Raw genomic sequence first — 19,192 nt, 5'->3', positions numbered from 1 at the left:
CACAGCAGGGGGTGTGTCAGCAACTATCTTTGATGTTGAGGATTTGCACTTGTGTTGCCTGCTCAGACCATGTTAGGCGTCTGTGTTACGTGCTATTTTCTGTGGAATTACTAGCTTTTTTTGTGGATTTTAAAACAGCTAATTTGACATTGATATGTTTTTCTCGGGAAGGAAATGAATAAGGTAAAATGTTTTTAATTCTAGCAATCTATCCTCAGGATATGGTTGCCTTGTGAATGACACCCAACGTATGACTGCCAGCATGCATCTTGACACTCAAGGAGGGGAATGTGATCCTATAGATGTCAAGGAGCAGCTGGTAATCTACCCCCCACCACTAGCCAAACTGCATATATGGTTCGCTGCCAGTTTCTGTTTGGCTCTTGGCTTATTATCACTGAACCAACTCCAGCATCGAGCAACAGTTCTTCTTGGATTAGAACAACTTCTTAACTAAATGCTTTATATCCTCCACAGCCAAATTAACATTATCTGCCCACGGCGTGTTACTTTTCTGCTCATGGTGATTCACTGTCATGGACATGGGTTTTCTCTGTGGGAGAAACTTTTTTTTTGGCAGAGCCAGACTTCAGACAAGAGTTATATTTGTGCAAATGGGAAAACTTTGACTGTCAGAATGACAGGGAATTGAATGACAAGGACTGATTCTCTTGTAATGTGAAAGGTGAAAGCATGCTGAAAATATGAGTGATATGATAAGTATGTAAGCTAAGCAGCCACATACTTATGTTAGAATGCCATTTTCTGAATCATACTTAATTAGCTTATAGTGCAGTAACGTCATGCTAACATTGCTGAGAATTAAATGAGGGTTACAGTTTATCATTTAGGCAAACAACCTGACAGAAACCTCTCAGACAAAATATGTTACTGTAATGTATGTTGTCTACGTTTCATTCTTACTTATTCTTATTAAACAAGGTCAACCATGTCTGTAGCTTCTGTCATTTTAACATTCATTTTCTTTCTTTTTTTTCCAGACAGGTAATTTCCCTTCTTCACCAACCAAAATATCTTTAACCTTTACAATTGAGGGAGTCAAGCTCTTCTGTAACTGTTGAAAAGAGTGAGATCACACAGAAGTGAGTGTGTCTCTGATGCTCTCATTTCTCTTCTTGAACTTTCAGTCAACAGCAGCAAAGTCTCTTGTCAAATCCGTGTGATTCTCCGTGACAAACACATTTTCTTCAGAGAGTTCTTCTGTTGGTTTTATGTCTTTTCCCCCCTTTTTTACTCCTTTATTGAGAACTTCAAGTAACAGATTTGGTGTACAAAATGTGAATACATGAAAGAAAAAAAAATCCTTTCTTTTCCACTGTAATTGTTTATTGTCTGACCGCTATGTTGGAAAAACACGCTGCCCAAGTGCCCTCTTTAATGCCCCTGCGGTGGATAAAACAGGATAAACTGCCCTCTATGGTGGCCCAGTGTGCAGGAAAACGTGATGAAGTGCCCTCTAGAGTGCCCTGCCAGTGGAGAAAACGTGATGCAGTGCACTAATGGGTGCCCTTACAATGGAGAAAATGGTTTGGAAGTGTTTCACCATAAATGCATCATGACTTTCTGCACACTGGTGCCCCAATACATGTAGCTGGTGCTTGTAAATGTTCTAAGAAATTTGCTGAAACCTTTTGAATGTACCACAACAACACAGCTGTAATGGTTACGCTAAAAGGCTGTCTTTAACATGGGTTTTTGCTATTTGTACACATTTAAAATGTCTGGGAGCGCAATCACTGTTGGTGATAGTGTTGCTGACTAACTAAATGAAAAATTTAAACCAAAGATCAACGGCAGTCCAGCAGGTGGTGCGCCGACTCAGTTATATAAAGGAACATTGATGTCGGAGTGAAGGAAAGAACCGTGAAATGACTCCCAAAACTGTTGGTGCTCATTACTACATGCAGAAAACACTGTAATGAGGCGTCCCCAGCTGCTTTTAATGTGAATGAGAGCAGATGATGACTTATTACTCCTGTGTGAACTGTTTTTGAGGACCAGCGCCTGTGGAAATCTAGACTATCTATCAGCTAATGTGCCCAGATACACTCTTGTATTGTCTTTGCTTTTATGGTGAAGACCCCATCAGGAGGAAGGCTGCAATATTCACTACAAGATGAAGCATGAATATTGTAATAAAGTACAACCTCTCAACAGTCATGAATTTGGATTTCATTTTTATATGGTAATGACACTCATCTCTACTTAGCCGCTAAACTGCATGAAAATGAACTTTTAATGCCTAAAACTTAGAGCTGCATTTATCCACATGATGGATTTCCATGAATGATGTCCTCTGTGTCATTAAAATTTGGATATTTGGTCTACATTTTTATTTCTATAGTTTTGCTGATATAAATGTATGATATTGATTATCTAAGAGAGATCAACAGATACACTGCAGTGTTTCACATATACAGGACGTGCATAGATCATCGCTGGGTCAAAAAGGAAAAGGCAAATATAAAATATTTAATACAAGTAGGCTCTACAATCAATGGGTGAACCAATATCAGGCGCGTTTAAAGTACTTATAATTATGCTATTGGAATTAGTTTGATATATAAAAAAAAAAAACATCACAAAAAGAACATATTGACTCCACAGTGGAGTTAAAGGAATAGGCTGACATTTTGGGAAATATGCTTATTCGTTTTCTTGTCGAGAGTTAGATGAGAAGATCAATAAGACTCATATCTGTCTGAAACTACGGTCAGCAGGTAATTAGCTTAGCTTAGCATTATGACTGGAAACAGGGAAACAGGTAGCCTGGCTCTGCCCCAAACCTCTTAAGCGTACCAATTAACACGTTATATCTTGTTTGAGATATAACAATATAACAATAAAAAGGAAGTGTTGTTGTCGGCACCTGGCCAAGAAATATTCCAGCACATAATCCTCCCTCATAAAACCACAACTTGTACTTTTTACACTTTATTTTTGTACAGATATAACGTGTAGATTAGAGGTTTAGATTTAGAGGTGCTGGTAGATGATTTTTTTTTTACTGTTGGACTGAGGAAGGCTCGCTTTCCTCTATCATAACCCTATTTCTCAAAATTCCTTTAACAAGTCTTCCAGACAACTACAGCGTCCCAAATCCAAACTACATGCTCATTCATGTACAAAGGCTGACAGGGCACTAGTTTAGAGAGATGAATGTACTTAACATTTTGTGCTGATGATGAAACAGGAAGCATGTTTTCCAAGGACTGAATATTTATTTTATTGTTTTTGTTTTCTGAGAATTCCTTGAACCACCATATAAAAGTTAAAGTTTTTTATCCGCTGAGTAGCTGCTCCATTTCCATTGTTCATTGCAGTGTTGTACAATAATGCCACTAACAAATGGAGACATTTTAGTATGGAAAATGTCCCTTTCAAGTATACTTTATTGTGTAACGGTCTTACATACTCTTACTATAAGTAGATGTGTAACTGGGACACATTTGTCTGATCCCAGATCAGTTATTCAGCATTGATAAAAACAGGAAAATGTGTCTCTTACGTAATTTTGGTATACCATCACTTCATGAGTCTTGTCAATACAATATTCGTAATACAAAGATCATTAGTTTTTACATTTTGGTCACCAGGAGCCAGACAGTGTGAGCAACCACGGCCCCAAGACAAGGGATGTTTCACTATTTGAGAGTGACACAGAGAGAAAGAAAAATGGAGAAACCACAAAAACACAGAGGTAGGCACCGTAAGAATCCCGAACACAGGTCGTGTGCTGTTGAAGCCTGACCTGAACCCCACTGAGGCCACGAGGACTAATTGTTAATTAAGCCAGGCTGATGAAAAAGAGCTCAAGTGTAAATGAATGTGTCAGTTTGGAGGAGCACTCAGACACACCTTTTACCCCCACAAAGGAAAATCAGCATTATTTTAAACTTGACAGTGCACTCCAGCAGTTCAGAACGGCTGGTTATTATTCATGGTAAAATTAAAGTTCTGATGTGAGAGAGAGAGAAAAAATGAAGGAAAAAAAAACAAAACAAAAAGAAGAAGGAGGAAGATTAGGTATAAATCATGGGAGACTGTGGATGTGTGTGTGTGTCAGTGTATCGAGGTGATAAAATAAACTGTACCTTGGGGCAAAAGGTGGAAAGAAGAAGAATATGAAAGGATATTACTGACTTTTTTGAAGCAGAATAAAAAATGATTACAGCCCCTTTTATTAACAAAATCCTCCCAGACCTTTCTGATGTTCAACTGTCTAATCAAACTTTATCCCCGTCATCTACATCATCTAGCCTTTGCCTGCTCCTGTGGCCTGGGGACAGGACTGAGGCAGGTTTAAAGAAATGTCTCTGAGACTGTCTCTCTCCTCCCTGATCTCCTGCAAGTCCTGTTCAATGAGGGACATCCGGCCCTGTTGTTCCTTAGCGGCCGATTGAAGCTTGTGGATCTTCAAGCCCAGTGTCGGGCTCTCAACGCTGCCGCGGAGCATGCTCAGGCGGCGAGCTGTCTCGTTCAAGATCCGGCCAAAGCTTTCCAGCGGCACGTTCCCATCTGGACCGGACATGGAAGAGAGAGGACAGATGGAGAAAGAGGTTTTTATTGTGTAGATCCTGGTTCATAAATGGCAGTCCTACCTCAGAGATTCAAAAAGGATCAGCCTGACTGAAAACTTAATTACAGTGATTTGGTCATTATCCTCTCGAACATATTGACCACAAAGATCCCTGCCTTTCTAGTTAATTCTACAGCTGAATTATTTGAATATATATGGAAAAATATCCACAAAGAAAATACTGCTGGGCCCTATGAGCAGCAGTTATTCCTGATTTACCGCAGGGATAAAAATCTGGGAAATATTTCCATGTTAAATGAGGCATTAAAAGGCGCAGAGCTCTTTAGCGATCTGACATTTAAGGTATAATGAAGATTTATGGGTTTTATAGATATGGAAGACTAAAAAGTAGCCACAGTGAAAATCATCTATAAGAGAGTAACTTACCAATCTTGCTGATTAGCTCAGTTAGGGTAACAGAATAGGCCTTTAACTGGAGCTTGGCTGCTTCCATGTCTTCCTTTATGCTGGTCAGGGACACCTCAGGCTGGAAATAAGAAAGCAAGCTCTAGAAACAGTCTTTTAAGCTGAACACAGCAAGTAGAGATCAACATGCATAGATTCTGCTGTTCAAATATGTATATGTCTGTGGTGAGTACCTCTGAGGTGATCTGGGAGTTTGCTGTGTCAGTTAGCATCTCCTGCTCATCCAGCTGTTGTAAAGCAGAGTCTATATGGGAGCTAAGGTGAGCGGATGCAGTCCTGGTATGCTTGGCCTGGGTCAGGATGGCTTTGGATTCCTAAGCACAAAGAAAGGAGGAAACATAAAATTAAGGAAAGACAAAAGGCAACCAGACAAAGAGTCTACAGCTCTGTGAGCTCTATGTTTACCGTATTAGTTTAGTGCGTCAGCATGCTAACATTTTCTAAAGCATTAAACCCAAAGACCAGCTGAGGTTGAAGGGAATGTCATTATTTTACAGGTATTTAGTTCTAAATCAAAGTATTGGATAAATTACTAGATGAAAAGTTAAGGGATAACCAATGTTGTTACAGTTCATCCTGAGGGGGAAAATGAATGTATGTACCAAATTTCATGGCATTCAATAGTTCTTTAGACATTTCACAAAAAAAACGTGCCAACCTTTGCCACAGCATGTGCTGTTTGTTCCGCCTCCTTCGTGGTGTTGCTAGAGACGCTGGAGTTTTCCAGAGCTGGTTTTAGCATCTGCTCAATCTGCGAAACCCTTTTCCTGACATCAGCTAGAACCTTTCCCTCCAGGGGTCTCTCCTTCTTCATTGCAGCCTGGGTCTGGGCCTGCCGACGGGGCCACTCCCTCACCATGTCTAAATGGAGATTGGGAAGAAGGCAGGTAGTGTGATTAAAGGCACTGGAAAATTCAAGATTTCAAATCCAATGTATTTTTCTGTAAAATCATGACTAAATAAGCAACAATCAAATATAAAGTTGGGAAAACGGTATCATTTATTAAGAGTTTGGCCAGTGGCCCACAAACTGTTACAGATACTGGGTCAAATGTTACTAAATCCTGATTGGTGCATGTATTTATGTGACATCCTATATTTCCAACTGAGCCCCGCCCACTTCAAACCAGAGAGAAGAGCTCCGACAACATACCAAATACAGAAATCTCTCATGTGCAATAACCAAAACTGTTCAAACTTTGGGAGACATTTTCTCGTTCATGTAGGAGCCCATCATTCACAGTAAACAGCTAATAAAGAAAATATGTTTTCAGGGCCTTTAAGATGGATTGAAGGTTGTATTAAATTAGAAATAAGTTTGACTCAAATGGGTAATTGTCTACTGGCTTTTATTTTCTTTATTCATCGTCTGCTTATTAGGAGACAAAATTGCTTAAGATTCTATTCACGAATCATAAACAGCTGACATGTCATTCATAAAGTTGACGCTGTGGAAAGCATTCCACTTCATTATGTTTTTCACATAAGCTGCTGCTGCATTCAATACATGACAAGTCGGTCAAAACATTACAATGGTGATGACATATTTATTATAGTAACGCTTGAGTCTGTAGTTTGTTTTCAGTGTCAGCGCTTGAAATTTCAATTTGAGTAGAATAATTCAGTTTAATGTTTAACAAGAAAAAAAACAGACAGACAGTGAAGAGAGCAAGGAAGAGAAACAAGTTAGACTCACTGTCTAGTTCTCTGTGCAGGGAGATGGCATCTGATTCCACCTCTTTCCCTCTCACCACGGACGACAATGCCAGGACTTTTGCCCCTTGAGCGCGAGCTTGCAGCTTGAGAAAGAGACACGTAGGATGAAACATTACCTCAAGTGTATTCAACGCTTGCAACAACAGGCATCAAAGGCTTTAGTGTAGTTAAACACAGACTGGTGGGAGGACAGCATACGGTCAATTAACAGATTTTACAGCCATGCTAGTGGCTATGTGCTATGCTATACTTGGGCACAGGTTGCTGGCCCATGTTGGCGCTGGAGGAAAAGTCAGGACTGATCCTCTGGGGACCTTGAATGTTTGTACAAAACTTCAGGGCAATTCATCAGATAGTTGAGATATTTCAGTCCGGATCAAAGTGTTTATCCAACCAATTGTCATTGCCATCCACGGAGCCGTTCTGCTAACATGGCAAGTAAAAACCTTTAGGAAAATTTTTAAATATCTAGACATAAAGCCACATGCTGCAGTAAATTTAGTCACCTCACTGATGTCATCCACAATCTCCAGTTTCTGACTGGCAGTCTCTTTTAGAGGCTCCATCTCCTCTCTGATTTTGCTGATGAGATTGTCTTTGGTCTGAATTTGCCGGTCCAGCTCTTCTGTCTGTTTTAGCAGGTCCTCGCCCCACTAAACAGGAAGCAGGAATACACATACATTTAATGATTTCATTAAAACAATCCTACTTTCCTTTTTCTATCACTTCAGCCATTTACAGAGGGCACATTAGCCTATTTCTGTGTCATTTTGCAGTGTTTTGTCAGCTCAGAGATGCTGCAGTGGTTAATCACCCTCCTCTGGAACAACATGTACCCCCATGAGCAGCAAATCCTGCCAGTATCTTCTCTCCTGTGCCTACTCAGTGTCCCCCTCTGCTTGCCAAATGTTAAATCAAGAAAAAAATGAAGTGGAGTTAACTGCCCACTCTTCAAAAAAAGATGAGAGACACTTGTATCTCTATATGAGCCTAGTTAAATGAGCCGGAATGGTTTCTTATATATGTGCAGCTATCAAAACCAGCTCTAACTAGGCTAAATGATTCCCTCATGGGTCTATAATGAAACATAATAATGCTTCAAATTGCATTTGTACCCTGCGGGCGCTGTCCACACTGACCTCTGTTGTGTGGTTGGTTGGATGTGTTTGGTTGAGCCGTGTTTGGTCGAGCGCTGGTGATGGGCTGGCATCTGTCAGAGCCAGCTGATGTAAGGATGATGTGATGTTACCCAGGGCAAGCTTTAAACCAGCAGCTTCCTCCTCCAGGGCCAACTGTTTGGCTATAGTATCATTGACCTGCGCTGTCAGGTTCTCCTTCTGCTGCTGCATTTGTGTTATTCTGAGATGAAGGAAGTAGAGAAAGAAAGCCGAGAAAATTAGGTAATATATAATACAATTGACTGAATAGCCACTTTTTAAAAAGTAGTTTTTCTATTTGCATCAGGATGTCTTCTGTTCATTTGATGTATTAGTGTTAAGATGATGAAAAGAGATACTATGCTGCAGACTCATTAGGGCCTCACATGTAATTCACATCATTGGGCAAATTCAATTTCTTATCTTAGGCATCTTAGAGACATTTAAAAAGGACTGTGCTGTGCCATATTGAAATCAATATAAATCTGTGAACAAGACAATACAGCTTGTTATAAGTGAGTAAAGAGCAGTAAAGAGAAGGCGACATTGTGCAGAGAAAGCATGATGAATTCATGAAAGGTGTTAGATACAGCGCAGTAGATGTTAAAGTGCCATTTTTATCACCTCCACAGCTGTAATGATATCCAATCTGTTTTGCCTCAACAGAGCAAATACACAACATTCACAGTGTGTCACTTCAGCTTTCTTTGCACAACAAGCACATGCAGTTCCCTTTGGGCCGCTAATAATAATAATTATAATTATTTTTGCAATAATGAATTTCACATGTTTGGTAAAACACTGAAACGCTGGAGGTTGTTTGTGCCTTTCAAAACAGCCCATATGGTAAAGGTCTGGCCAAGTAAAGGCAACTAAAACTACATGGTTAAAAGGAAGCAAGTTGACTGTATGTAGGAGCCGGGATGTGATCTGTGTCAGCAGTAGAAGAAGAAGCACTCACATCCTTTCCTTAGGTACAAGTATCAATACAACAACGTAAAAATACTCCATTACAAGTAAAAGAAAAATGTAAAAGTAAAAGTACTCGTTCTGCAGAAAAATAGGACCTGTGACTGATTATTATATATTACATTATTAGATTATTAATAGATTAGAGAACTAGTTTATATACACTCCGATAGTTTAGTCCAGAGCTTCCCAAGGGGTCCAGCACCCATTAAAGGGTCACAAGATAAACGTGGAGGGTTGTGAGATGATTGATGGGGTAGGCAAGAGGAAAAAAACAGTTCTCATACACAAATGTACATTAACTTTTTGGGGCTTTTCTCAAATTTTGTTTTTATTTTGGTTACATTTTCACCTCTTCAGGCCTCAAACAGAAACGTTTTGCGATGAGAGAAAATCACTCTTCTGAAACGTGACACTGCTTCTTTGTAAGGGGGTCACAAGTCAAAGAGGTCGGGAACCACTGGTTTAATCTTCAACGAGTCATTTAACACACCGTGAAAATCTTGTTTTTTCTGACTTCCAGTGGTTTAACTTCTCGCCTGTACAGGTGTACTTCAGAACCCTGCGACATCACTGTTGGGTGTGGTCACATGTACAACACACACACACACACACACACACACACACACACACACACACACACACACACACACACACACACACACACACACACACACACACACACACACACACACACACACAACACACACACACAGAGAAACAGTTACTCTGACAATACAATGTACTTCACGACACTGTCATATGTTTTTCATGTATAATCTTATCCTGAAAAGTAGCTAGTGATTCTATCTGTTATAAATGTAGTAGCATAAAAAGTACAATATTTCCCTCTGAAATGTAGCGGAGCAGAAGTACAAAGTAGCAGAAAGTGGAAATACTCAAGTACAAGTAACTTAAGTAACATTTAAAATTTAACTTTTGTGGTGGTGAATGTAAAACACTACTTCTGTTTTTGCTGCTACTGAAAATAAACATGGAGATTGATTGTTAGTAAAAACAATGAGATGATGATTTCTGATGAGAATAGTCTGCTACAGACACTACTGTTGAAGATGCTGGTCTTATCTGAGGCCTTGTCACACAGGCCTATTGTTAGTGACAGGTTGAATACTTTTGTCATTTTTTCTGATTGGATAGCTGTTCTGCCTACAAAATGCATCTGATCTGCTTAAGTACCAACACATGGGGAAATATGTGTGAAATGCAATTTTATGCTGCCCATCTGTGCATAAACTGCTCAATTCACATCCTATAAAGTGACACACACAGACACACACACTCACACAGTCATACAGCAGTGCTCCAAAGATTAACAGAACTCTCCTGAACCAAGCTGACTACTGTCAGAAGGGGGGGTAATCAATTTTGAGTTGCTCGCTTCTTGCTCTCATCATGGCCACCGGAGGGCTTTTTGCATCATTCTGTCTAGCATTCAGGATAATCCTCAGAGCAATCACACGCTAGGAGATGCAGCGAGCGTGCGGCAAATCCAAGAAAGCAATAGGCTTACAGTGGAGAGAAGCTGTCCCCCTGTGGCTAAATGTCTTACTCCTAAGCTCCAGTGTGCTTTAAAAGGCCGCTGCGAAGAAGAGGACCTTGAGCTGTAATACAGGGATAGGTGCACTTTGTTAGAAATATACTGCGAAAGCACAATAATCCAGGGAGTCATGCAGCTTGTTGGGATTTCGCAATAAAGGATGCTTTATGTGAATGGGAGACATTTTTTCAGCTTGGGCTTGTCTGCGTGGGCGTGTGTTAGGATTCGTTGTTGTGCTCACTGCTCCGTTAGGTTCCTGATGTACTCCTCTGTGGAGTTGTCCTGCAGTAGATCCATCAGGAAACCGAAGGTCTGCTTTGAGGCTCTTACCGCCCTGCTGGCTACGGCCTCAATGTGGTCTGCCGTTTCTCTGTGCCTGCAAGGGAGGAAAAAAGGAAGGAAGACAAAGTGAAAGGAGGAGGGAAAAGGATTCAGTGAGTAACATGGAATAACAGACCATTACAACTGCCTGAGGAGAGATGAAATGGATTTCAGCATCGATGACTACCCCTCACTGGCTCTGCAGTCCAGATTTCTGTAACTACCACAATATAAGCGACAAGCTAAAGGAAGGAAGTACGGAGAGATTACAACAATGGTCGTTTCTTATAATTGGCCACTAAAAGTCCATTGACCTAACTTACCTTTTCATCAGGACCTGTGAGTCATTGACCATAATGTTCCATTTGTTAGGTCCTGACACCACCTCAAAAGGAATGATCTATGAAAAAGGTAGAGAAATGAAAAAAAAGTAAAGGTCTGACTTTGAAGAGACTTTAAACAGTTTTGACATGTTTAATTAAATCATGTGTACTAAAGTCTCCAGGAAAGGAATCATGGGCCTGTCTCAAAATGGTGGTCTGGGTTTTGCTTTAGTTTTGCAAATAATGAAACTCCTCTAATGAACCTCTGCACTTAAGTACATTCAAAAAGGTTCACTGCAGGGGCATATGGATAAAAAACCTCCCTCAAAATAAATCCCCTGAAGTTTTCTCCTGATAAATGTAATGTGTATACAGTCAAACGCAGAATTCTTCCCCGAGTGACATTTAATTTGAGAAAATGCAAATAAAAATGGGAAAACTGAATCAACAATTGACACTCCAGCATTTTTCCTTCATTTTGGGTGGCTGCTCTGCTTATTAATATGGAATTAAATTGCCACTGCTTCAGGCTCACCCAAGTGATAAGAGCTATGGAGGTACAGTGTGTCTGCGCATACACACAGACACACAATCAGAAATAGAAAGCTATATATTGGCAAAACTCTCATCTCCCCGAACTTAAATAACACGGCAGCAGTATCCATAATAGATTCCTGCAAGCGTTGCAGAGAGACAGTGAAAAGCCTTCCGGTGGGTGAAGAACAAGTTGTTAATTTTAGCGTCCATCAAACATTCTTTGGGTTTTCCTTTGGAGGCAGGAATTTGCCGCTCAGAGGGAGAAGGGTGGTGGAGGTGTGAGGGTGGGGGGTAAGAACGATTGTTTTGCTTTGGGGGATCTTTGTGGATCTATACAGAAGAGTTCCACCTAGAGTAGTAAACTGCAGCATCCCATAATGACAAGAAATCAGCTGCGTTACATACAATATCAGCATGCCAGTAGACCAACGCTTACATTATAGCTGTCCAGAGCATTTTATGCGATGAAACACCTGGAATAAATGTGGAACATGAACAATATGTTGAAGATATGATATGTTTGATTTCCCTACCATGTTGTCCAGGTCCTGTGTTGCCTGCTTCAGCTGTTTCTGAGATGCTCTGATCATGAAAACAGTCTCTGTGAAGGTTTGACACACACCCCTGCTCCCTTCATCCTTCCTCCTCTCCATCCTCTCCCCCTCTGTCATGCTGATGCTGCAGTTCAAAGTAGACGTAATGCCATGCAGCTGGGCTAAGAGTGTGCCTGTAGAAGCTTCCAGCAAGGAAAATTGTTTTATGAAGGCCTCCCGTGCTTCTGAAAGAACAAAGCAAATAAAACCACAGTGAATCCTTCACGGATTATTTCACCAAGAATATTCTTCTTCCAACTTTTTTTTGTTAGCTAGAACGCTGTATTTTCTCATTTACTGTGTGAATTCAGACTCTCCTCCTTCCTGTCTATTGGTTTGTAGTCAGAAAAGACAAATCCTAGGGATTTCTGTCCAGATGTTAACACTTCTGTCACAGTCTCATTTTGTATTCTGTGGTGTTTCTAGTCTAACTGGCTGCATGGCCAGCCTGGAGCTGAGTACAATCAGTACAACATGTCTGGATGTGTGTTGCTTCATTTTGTGATATACTTGGCTTGTCTATTTGGCTTTGTGTCTTATAAAATGAGAAATTACAAGTGTGTGTGTGTCTCAGTGTGAGCTGTTTTGCCTCTGTGTGCCCACACAGTGAGCCTGTCGCTCCCACATACTCATTAAATTATCATTGGGTGTCCCAGTGTCTTAAAGAGCATGGCTGGTAACTACGTGTGCGTATGTGTGTATAAGTATGTGGGTGCTGGGGAGGGGATTGTTAGACAACTGTTATCGTGATTGCAACTATAATCATAATAAACCAGGGATTAGAGATGCACCGCCTGTCATCTAAATAGGGATTAAGTTGGTCACACGGCGCCTTGTTCTATATTGTTATGATTTGTCTCCATTTGGCCTGTGCAGCTGAGCCTGTAAGCCCTTTCCCCTCCAAAGATAATGAGGATATATCAGCATTGTGTTAAAGTAATTGGGAGAGGTTTGTATTGTTGCCTGCTTCCTGATTTAATCGCTTTGTTGTGTTGTATCTGGAACAGTGTCACACTGAGGAGACAGACAGAGCAACGGCCCATTTGCAGAACGCCGGGGGCGGCTTCATGTCAAATTTCTTAGCCATGCTTGCTGGTCTTGTATATACTGATATGGCATGTTATCATCTCACAGCCAAAATGTGACACAATACTTACAATGGCACATAAGCGAGCTTCACATTTCACAAAGAAAAGGGTGTTAAGTGTCTCTTACACGACCACATCGGAAACATTAAACGGAGTGACAGGCCAAGTGGAATTATCTGTTACCTTGGAAGGCCAGAAAATCCTCCAGAGCATTGGGTAGACTATCCTCCCGCTGGTGCTCATGCTCATAAAGCCTGGCCATGTGATACTTCAGCAGGTGGTGCTGCTTCCCAAATCTACCTCGGCAATCAAAGTGAGCCAAGAGCTTCTCCAAATCCTGCAGACGAGTCCTCAGCTTCTCTGCCTGTAATAGCACCGAGATTTATGACTGATGGTGTCAATGAGAATACAGATTTTGCAAGACCACAAAAACAAAGGGCTGCGACAACAAAATATCTATCCACCCGGATCTGTATTTATTTATTCAGACATGGGGACTGAGATAGGACTCTGATTCTAGGTACATCGTGACATCAAAATGTAGTATTTCAACAAAAGCAATGAATAAATGAATATCAACAACAGGATAAGGATAAAATACGGCTTTCATATCCACATCCACTTACACTATTCTCTGCGTAGCATGTGGCCGAAGAAAGCTTTTCAGGAGATAACTAGATTAGACTTCTTAGAAAATGGAAGTCCAGGTCTGAAAATGGAACGAAGGTGCTGTGATTGGCACCAATTTGTTGACCCTGGCAGTTATGGTCCAGACCTATAGAGCCTGTAATCTTGCAGGGATCACGCCTCTTTTTCAAACCACGAAAGCATGCTACACGTGTTGCACATGATTGTCAGGTGGGTTCTCTGGTGGCAGAAATATCTGTGGTTGCTGATTGTATTAGTTAGCAACCATCTTCAGTCCAGTCATTTTAGCACCAGGAACAACATATGTTTAAAAAAAAACGCTGTGCTCTTCCGCAGTGATTCATTCTTGCCTTTGAACAGTGCCATATATCTTTTTCACTATCTTATCCCATTTTTTATTTTGCTGTTTTTCAGTTTCTTTTGAATATCTTTCTTGACCATCGATCACATATCTCTGTCTTTTTGAACCATCCCCTCTTTGTGCTTGTTAGTCTTTTCCTTCTTGTGCGTAAAGCCAGAGGAAAATGTGAGCAGAAAGATAGAGAGTGGGAGAGGCAGAAAAGGAGAGCTGGGGGAGACTGAGGATAGTGAGAGTAATTGCAGGTGTTCAGAGCAGACAAGGCTTGGGATGTTCACTGAATTGCTAACACTGTGGAAATCACAGAATGCATTCACACAGGTACAAGCCGGGCCGAGGAGAACACACAGCCACTTTAGCTGGAACAAGAATATGTACGGAGAAAAGACAGAACATGTCGGTGGTATTGGATTGGCCTCAGAAAGCAAATCCAGGGGTGCAGCACCTTAGCATACAGACGTGGGTTGCAACAAATCTAAAGGGACAGAAAGAAGCAGCGCAGGAGATCATTAGGGCAAATGTCTCTTTCTGTTTCACTGCACATCTACTGTTTACTTGCAATCTACAAATACAAAAGAGCCATATGGCTGTCATGAGGGTCTACAAAGGCAGGATGTGCTGGGGGGACTGTGCTATTTCAAGAACAAATTGCACCTCATAATAGCGAGAGCCAAGACACAACCCGCGTGCAAAACATTTATTTGAATATGTGCAGCAATATGTGCAGCAAACACACATTAATCAAGGTGAAAGGGAATGGAAAAAGAGGAAGAGAATAAAGATTCAAAGCAAGGGGCATAACTATATGCACTCAGGTAGTGCACTCCTAATTTTGAGATATTGACACCAAACTTGAATGTAGTATTTTGTAAAATGCTGCATTTTTTCCATCTCAGACGGAATTACATTACATTTATCTGACAGCTGTAGTTAATTGTGTCTTTGCATATCAAGACTTTACAAGTAAGAACATTAGTGCTGAATTAATCAACCGATTAGTAACTGTAATACAACATAAATCTTAAAGTGGCTATAATCAATTTTTTATATAAACAATGGATGACGTTAAAATTAAGCATTTTCCAAACTTTCAAGACTTTGTACGAACCCTGCTTCTACCAAGAGAAGAGAGATGTGACTCCTGGTAACTCCAAAGTTGTTGTATTTATATGTTGCGTCTTCTTAGCTGGCTTGCTAACATTAATGCCACATTGACAAATCACCTTTGTTATGTTCAGAGTTGAAGAGTGTGTAATCTCTGCAGTTTCACTGTGAGGACAGGACTTTTAGAGTGCTTTTTAAATGTTTAAATGTTGAAATAATTGGCCCACTGCTAGTTTGCTAACAAGTTAATCAACATCATTAAATGATGATGATATTTCAATGTCGTGTTCACAGCTTGTTTCTGTTGCCCCGTCCCCCAAAAACAGACCAGAATTTGAAAGATTCCAGATTGTGGTGCCCCCAAATGGTGGTTCTCACACAAACACACACAAACAATCACAAACCATAAACTCACCTGTTTCTTGACAAGGCCATAGCAAACGGGGCATTCCTCACACTGGTGTGTGGCTCTGTTGTGGAAATAGTTCAACTCACATTTGTCACACTTATAACCCACGAAGCCCTGGCGACAGTGGCAGGTACCGTTACTGTGACACTGCATGGATATGGAGCCCATTGGGTCACAGTTACAGGCTGGGAGAGGACAGAGGACAGCAGGATGGGACCACAAGAAGACGGGAGAGCAGTGGAGGAGCAGAGGTAAACATTTGAAGAGTTAGAAATGCCTTCATGTGTGATCTGTATTAGAAGAAGTATTATGGGATTAGAGGATGGTACATAGTGCAGTTGTTATGCCTGAAGTGAAGTCCTGTACCTCTGCAACCTCGTGATGAGAATCCAAAGAAGCCCACACGGCAAGAATCACACAGTCTCCCCTCCACTCCTGCACGACACACACACTGCCCCGTGATTGGATGACACGCGGTGGACGACGAGCCAATGGGATTACACTTGCACCTAAGGAAGGCAGGAAGGCAGGAAAAACCTCTCAATAAATCATTCAGTTTGTAAGCTCAGTTATTATATCTATTCAAGAAATTCATGTGGAATTTCACAGGTGATCTCTTTACCTCTCACATCCTACACCTGGTTGGAGGTTGAAGAAGCCAACTTCACAGTAACTGCAGTCCCGTCCGGTCACATGACTGAGGCACTGACAATTTCCTGTCGAAGGCTGGCATTCATTTACATGCCCAGAGGTTCCGGCAGGATTGCAGCTGCACGCTAGAGGAAACAAATAAAACCATTACATTATTAAAACAATCATAACATTAAATTGTCAACAGCACAATGGCAATGCATCACCTCAGCATGGAGGACTTTTTATTGATTTGATGCCAGAGCGCTTGAGGGAAAAATGGAAGGAAATGACAGAAGGTACCAGGGAGACTCATGGATCTCTTTCTGACATTGTTCTGTACAGTAGTTCAACCCGGGGCGCACAGGTAGAACTGAAGTATCATAAAAGAATCAGAGGATGAACACATCACAGCTATTACTCTTTGAGTCTCTGTCTCCCTTTGTAGCTTTATTTCACTCAGACCTTTTTTTTAAATTCTCTGAACTCTTTTTCTTTTCTTTATATTTTTGGAGGCGGGGGGGGGGGGGGGGGGGGTCTTTATGACTCACAGCCATTTATGACTCAAGAACTTCTGAGTTGATTAGTCAAGTCCATTTTAATGCACTATTTTCTGTGTTCCTTTAAAAGCTGAACCCAAGGCCATGTAGTCCTTAATGGAATTTGTTGCGAATATTGTTCAGACTATTACATGACTCTATCTATCCTCCATAACATGTCATGTTGATGGCATGTATTGACTGAGGACTCTGTCATTTGAATTTGTAAAGATCCCCTCCAAACACATTTTAAGATGAATAAAAATACTCTTCTTTGAATAGAAATGGTTTTTCCACAGTAGTTCAGTTACCATGTTAAAAGTTCTTCAAATGAAATCTACTCCTTATCTCTCATTGTAAAATCTGAATCTATTAATGTGCAAATATTGCTCATTTCAAAAGTTTAACTGCTGGACACAAGATATCTCCTACTACACTGAAAAGTCAATTCTCAGTGTTTGTGTTTCCACGTCACACTTGTGTAAGTTGGATACTGGACCATGATTGGCTTCCAAACTCGTTGTGACTCAGTTACTCTCTCAGTTACTCACGCTTGCACTTCTGGACAGCTGTCTGGTTCAGGGCGTCGCCGTAGAAACCCCGCTGGCAGCGCTGGCAGTGGTCGCCCTCTGTGTGTCCCAGGCATTTCAGGCATCGCCCACTGATGTGATCACATATCCCCAATGCATTGAAGTCCACGTTGCCATTGCAGTTGCATCTCACACACGGTCGAGCTGCGCCAGATTGTCCCAGGGGGTCACCATAGTAACCATCTTCACACATCTGACAGCGCATCCCTACACAGGGGGAAAGGTGAAAGAAGTGGGCAGGAATTAGATGGATGACTGAGCTAGAACACTGTTTGAGGTCATCCCTGTGTCACCTCAGAGTCTGTTCACCTGAATCTGAGTCACCCGTAGCTGCTCAGTTGTCCTCCCTGATCAATCCCTTCACTTGTGTTTTACAATCTACATTTTGTCATCACAATTGAATATAATATGATTTTTTGTTGTGAATCTATTCTGTACACAGGACATCTTTTGCATGTCTGTCCGTCCAGGGAGAGAGATCCCTCCTCTGTTGCTCCTCCTGAGGTTTCTTCCATTTTTCCCTGGGTTTTTGACTTGTTATAATTACATTAAAAACTCATAACACATGTGCCTGAATCACAGGTGGCATTGTAGAATGACAGTCGCTGCAAATGAGCTGCTCTGAAGACACAGTCTTTTCAGTATCAAGCTGTCTTGCGGAAATGTTCTCATCATTTTGTTCTCGACATAAAGGCCATTATTTTTCTGCGTGGTGCCATTAAAATGATTTTTACATTGTTGGCGGTTCATCTCACCTGTCTGTCCTGTAGGGCAGTTGGTACAGACCACCTGTCCTGTCTCTGCAATTTGGGCACAGCTGGTACGGTCCGGGCAAGGGCAAGGCTGACAATCACCAAGCGTGCCAATCAAAGCGTTGCCATAGTAGCCATCCAGGCAGTGCTCACAGGTCATCCCAGTGGTGAAGTCTGAGCACTCACACACACCTGAAACAGAGAGAGTAGTATAACAATTATGCACTTGTTCGACGCACACACATGCACACCTGCCTGTGTTCATCGTTGTGTTTCACACTTTGGGTTCGACACAAATAGACCACAGATGGTGATGCTTTCCCCATCGCCAGCAGAGTGCGCTGTGTCTCTGAACATAACTGCAGTCACTCCACACAAATACTCCACTCCACAGCCCAGTCCTGTAAGAAAACATTCCCCACAGCCCACCATGGAGAGCAGAAGACAACTAAATTCACCCCGACTATAATTGCTTTGGGAAATATAAGAGCCAAATGCAGTCCGAAAGACCTTCAAGAAGTAAAGCAATTCCCCCACCAAGTGGGAGAGATTACCAATTCTATGATGTCCTAAAAACAAACTGTTGTTTCGAAAAGCCTTAGAAAAACAACTCACAGCTTTAAACCACTTTAAAGGGTTTGTTCACATGCAACATGTGTTGCTTATATATATATATATATACACACACGTATATACACCAAATATCAAATGAATTCTCCTCAGTTTATTGACTAGATTTTCAGTCTTCATTATGCTGTATTTCAAATCCAGTAAGCTACAGGCAGTGCTGAATGATATAACATGATAATCAGAGAATATATCCACAGTAGTGAAGAAAGTGACATAATGTCTGAGCGGACTATATGATTGTAAA

At 41.2% G+C, this 19,192-nt stretch overlaps 1 protein-coding gene across 1 annotated transcript in view; it reads right to left on the bottom strand.

Moving 5' to 3' along the window:
* Positions 1-4,276: 4,276 nt before the first annotated feature.
* The window catches only part of lamc3 (laminin, gamma 3), a 92,716-nt gene continuing 77,800 nt past the window's right edge, over positions 4,277-19,192 (bottom strand). Inside the window, exons 13-28 of the mRNA XM_070924501.1 lie at positions 18,322-18,510; positions 17,528-17,773; positions 16,430-16,583; positions 16,174-16,316; positions 15,814-15,992; positions 13,472-13,652; positions 12,141-12,385; positions 11,071-11,147; positions 10,668-10,802; positions 7,882-8,101; positions 7,249-7,395; positions 6,723-6,825; positions 5,685-5,887; positions 5,200-5,340; positions 4,988-5,087; positions 4,277-4,539 (exon numbers count right to left, since the gene is read on the bottom strand). Of these exons, the coding sequence (XP_070780602.1) occupies positions 4,277-4,539; positions 4,988-5,087; positions 5,200-5,340; positions 5,685-5,887; positions 6,723-6,825; positions 7,249-7,395; positions 7,882-8,101; positions 10,668-10,802; positions 11,071-11,147; positions 12,141-12,385; positions 13,472-13,652; positions 15,814-15,992; positions 16,174-16,316; positions 16,430-16,583; positions 17,528-17,773; positions 18,322-18,510 (2,726 nt within the window). The remainder of the gene's footprint in view (positions 4,540-4,987; positions 5,088-5,199; positions 5,341-5,684; positions 5,888-6,722; positions 6,826-7,248; positions 7,396-7,881; positions 8,102-10,667; positions 10,803-11,070; positions 11,148-12,140; positions 12,386-13,471; positions 13,653-15,813; positions 15,993-16,173; positions 16,317-16,429; positions 16,584-17,527; positions 17,774-18,321; positions 18,511-19,192) is intronic.

This window comes from Enoplosus armatus, chromosome 18, assembly GCF_043641665.1.
Source record: "Enoplosus armatus isolate fEnoArm2 chromosome 18, fEnoArm2.hap1, whole genome shotgun sequence".
In the NCBI taxonomy this organism is placed as follows: Eukaryota; Metazoa; Chordata; class Actinopteri; order Centrarchiformes; family Enoplosidae; genus Enoplosus; species Enoplosus armatus.
The sequence above is the reverse complement of the archived record's forward strand: the minus strand, read 5'-3'. Positions and strand labels throughout refer to the sequence as shown.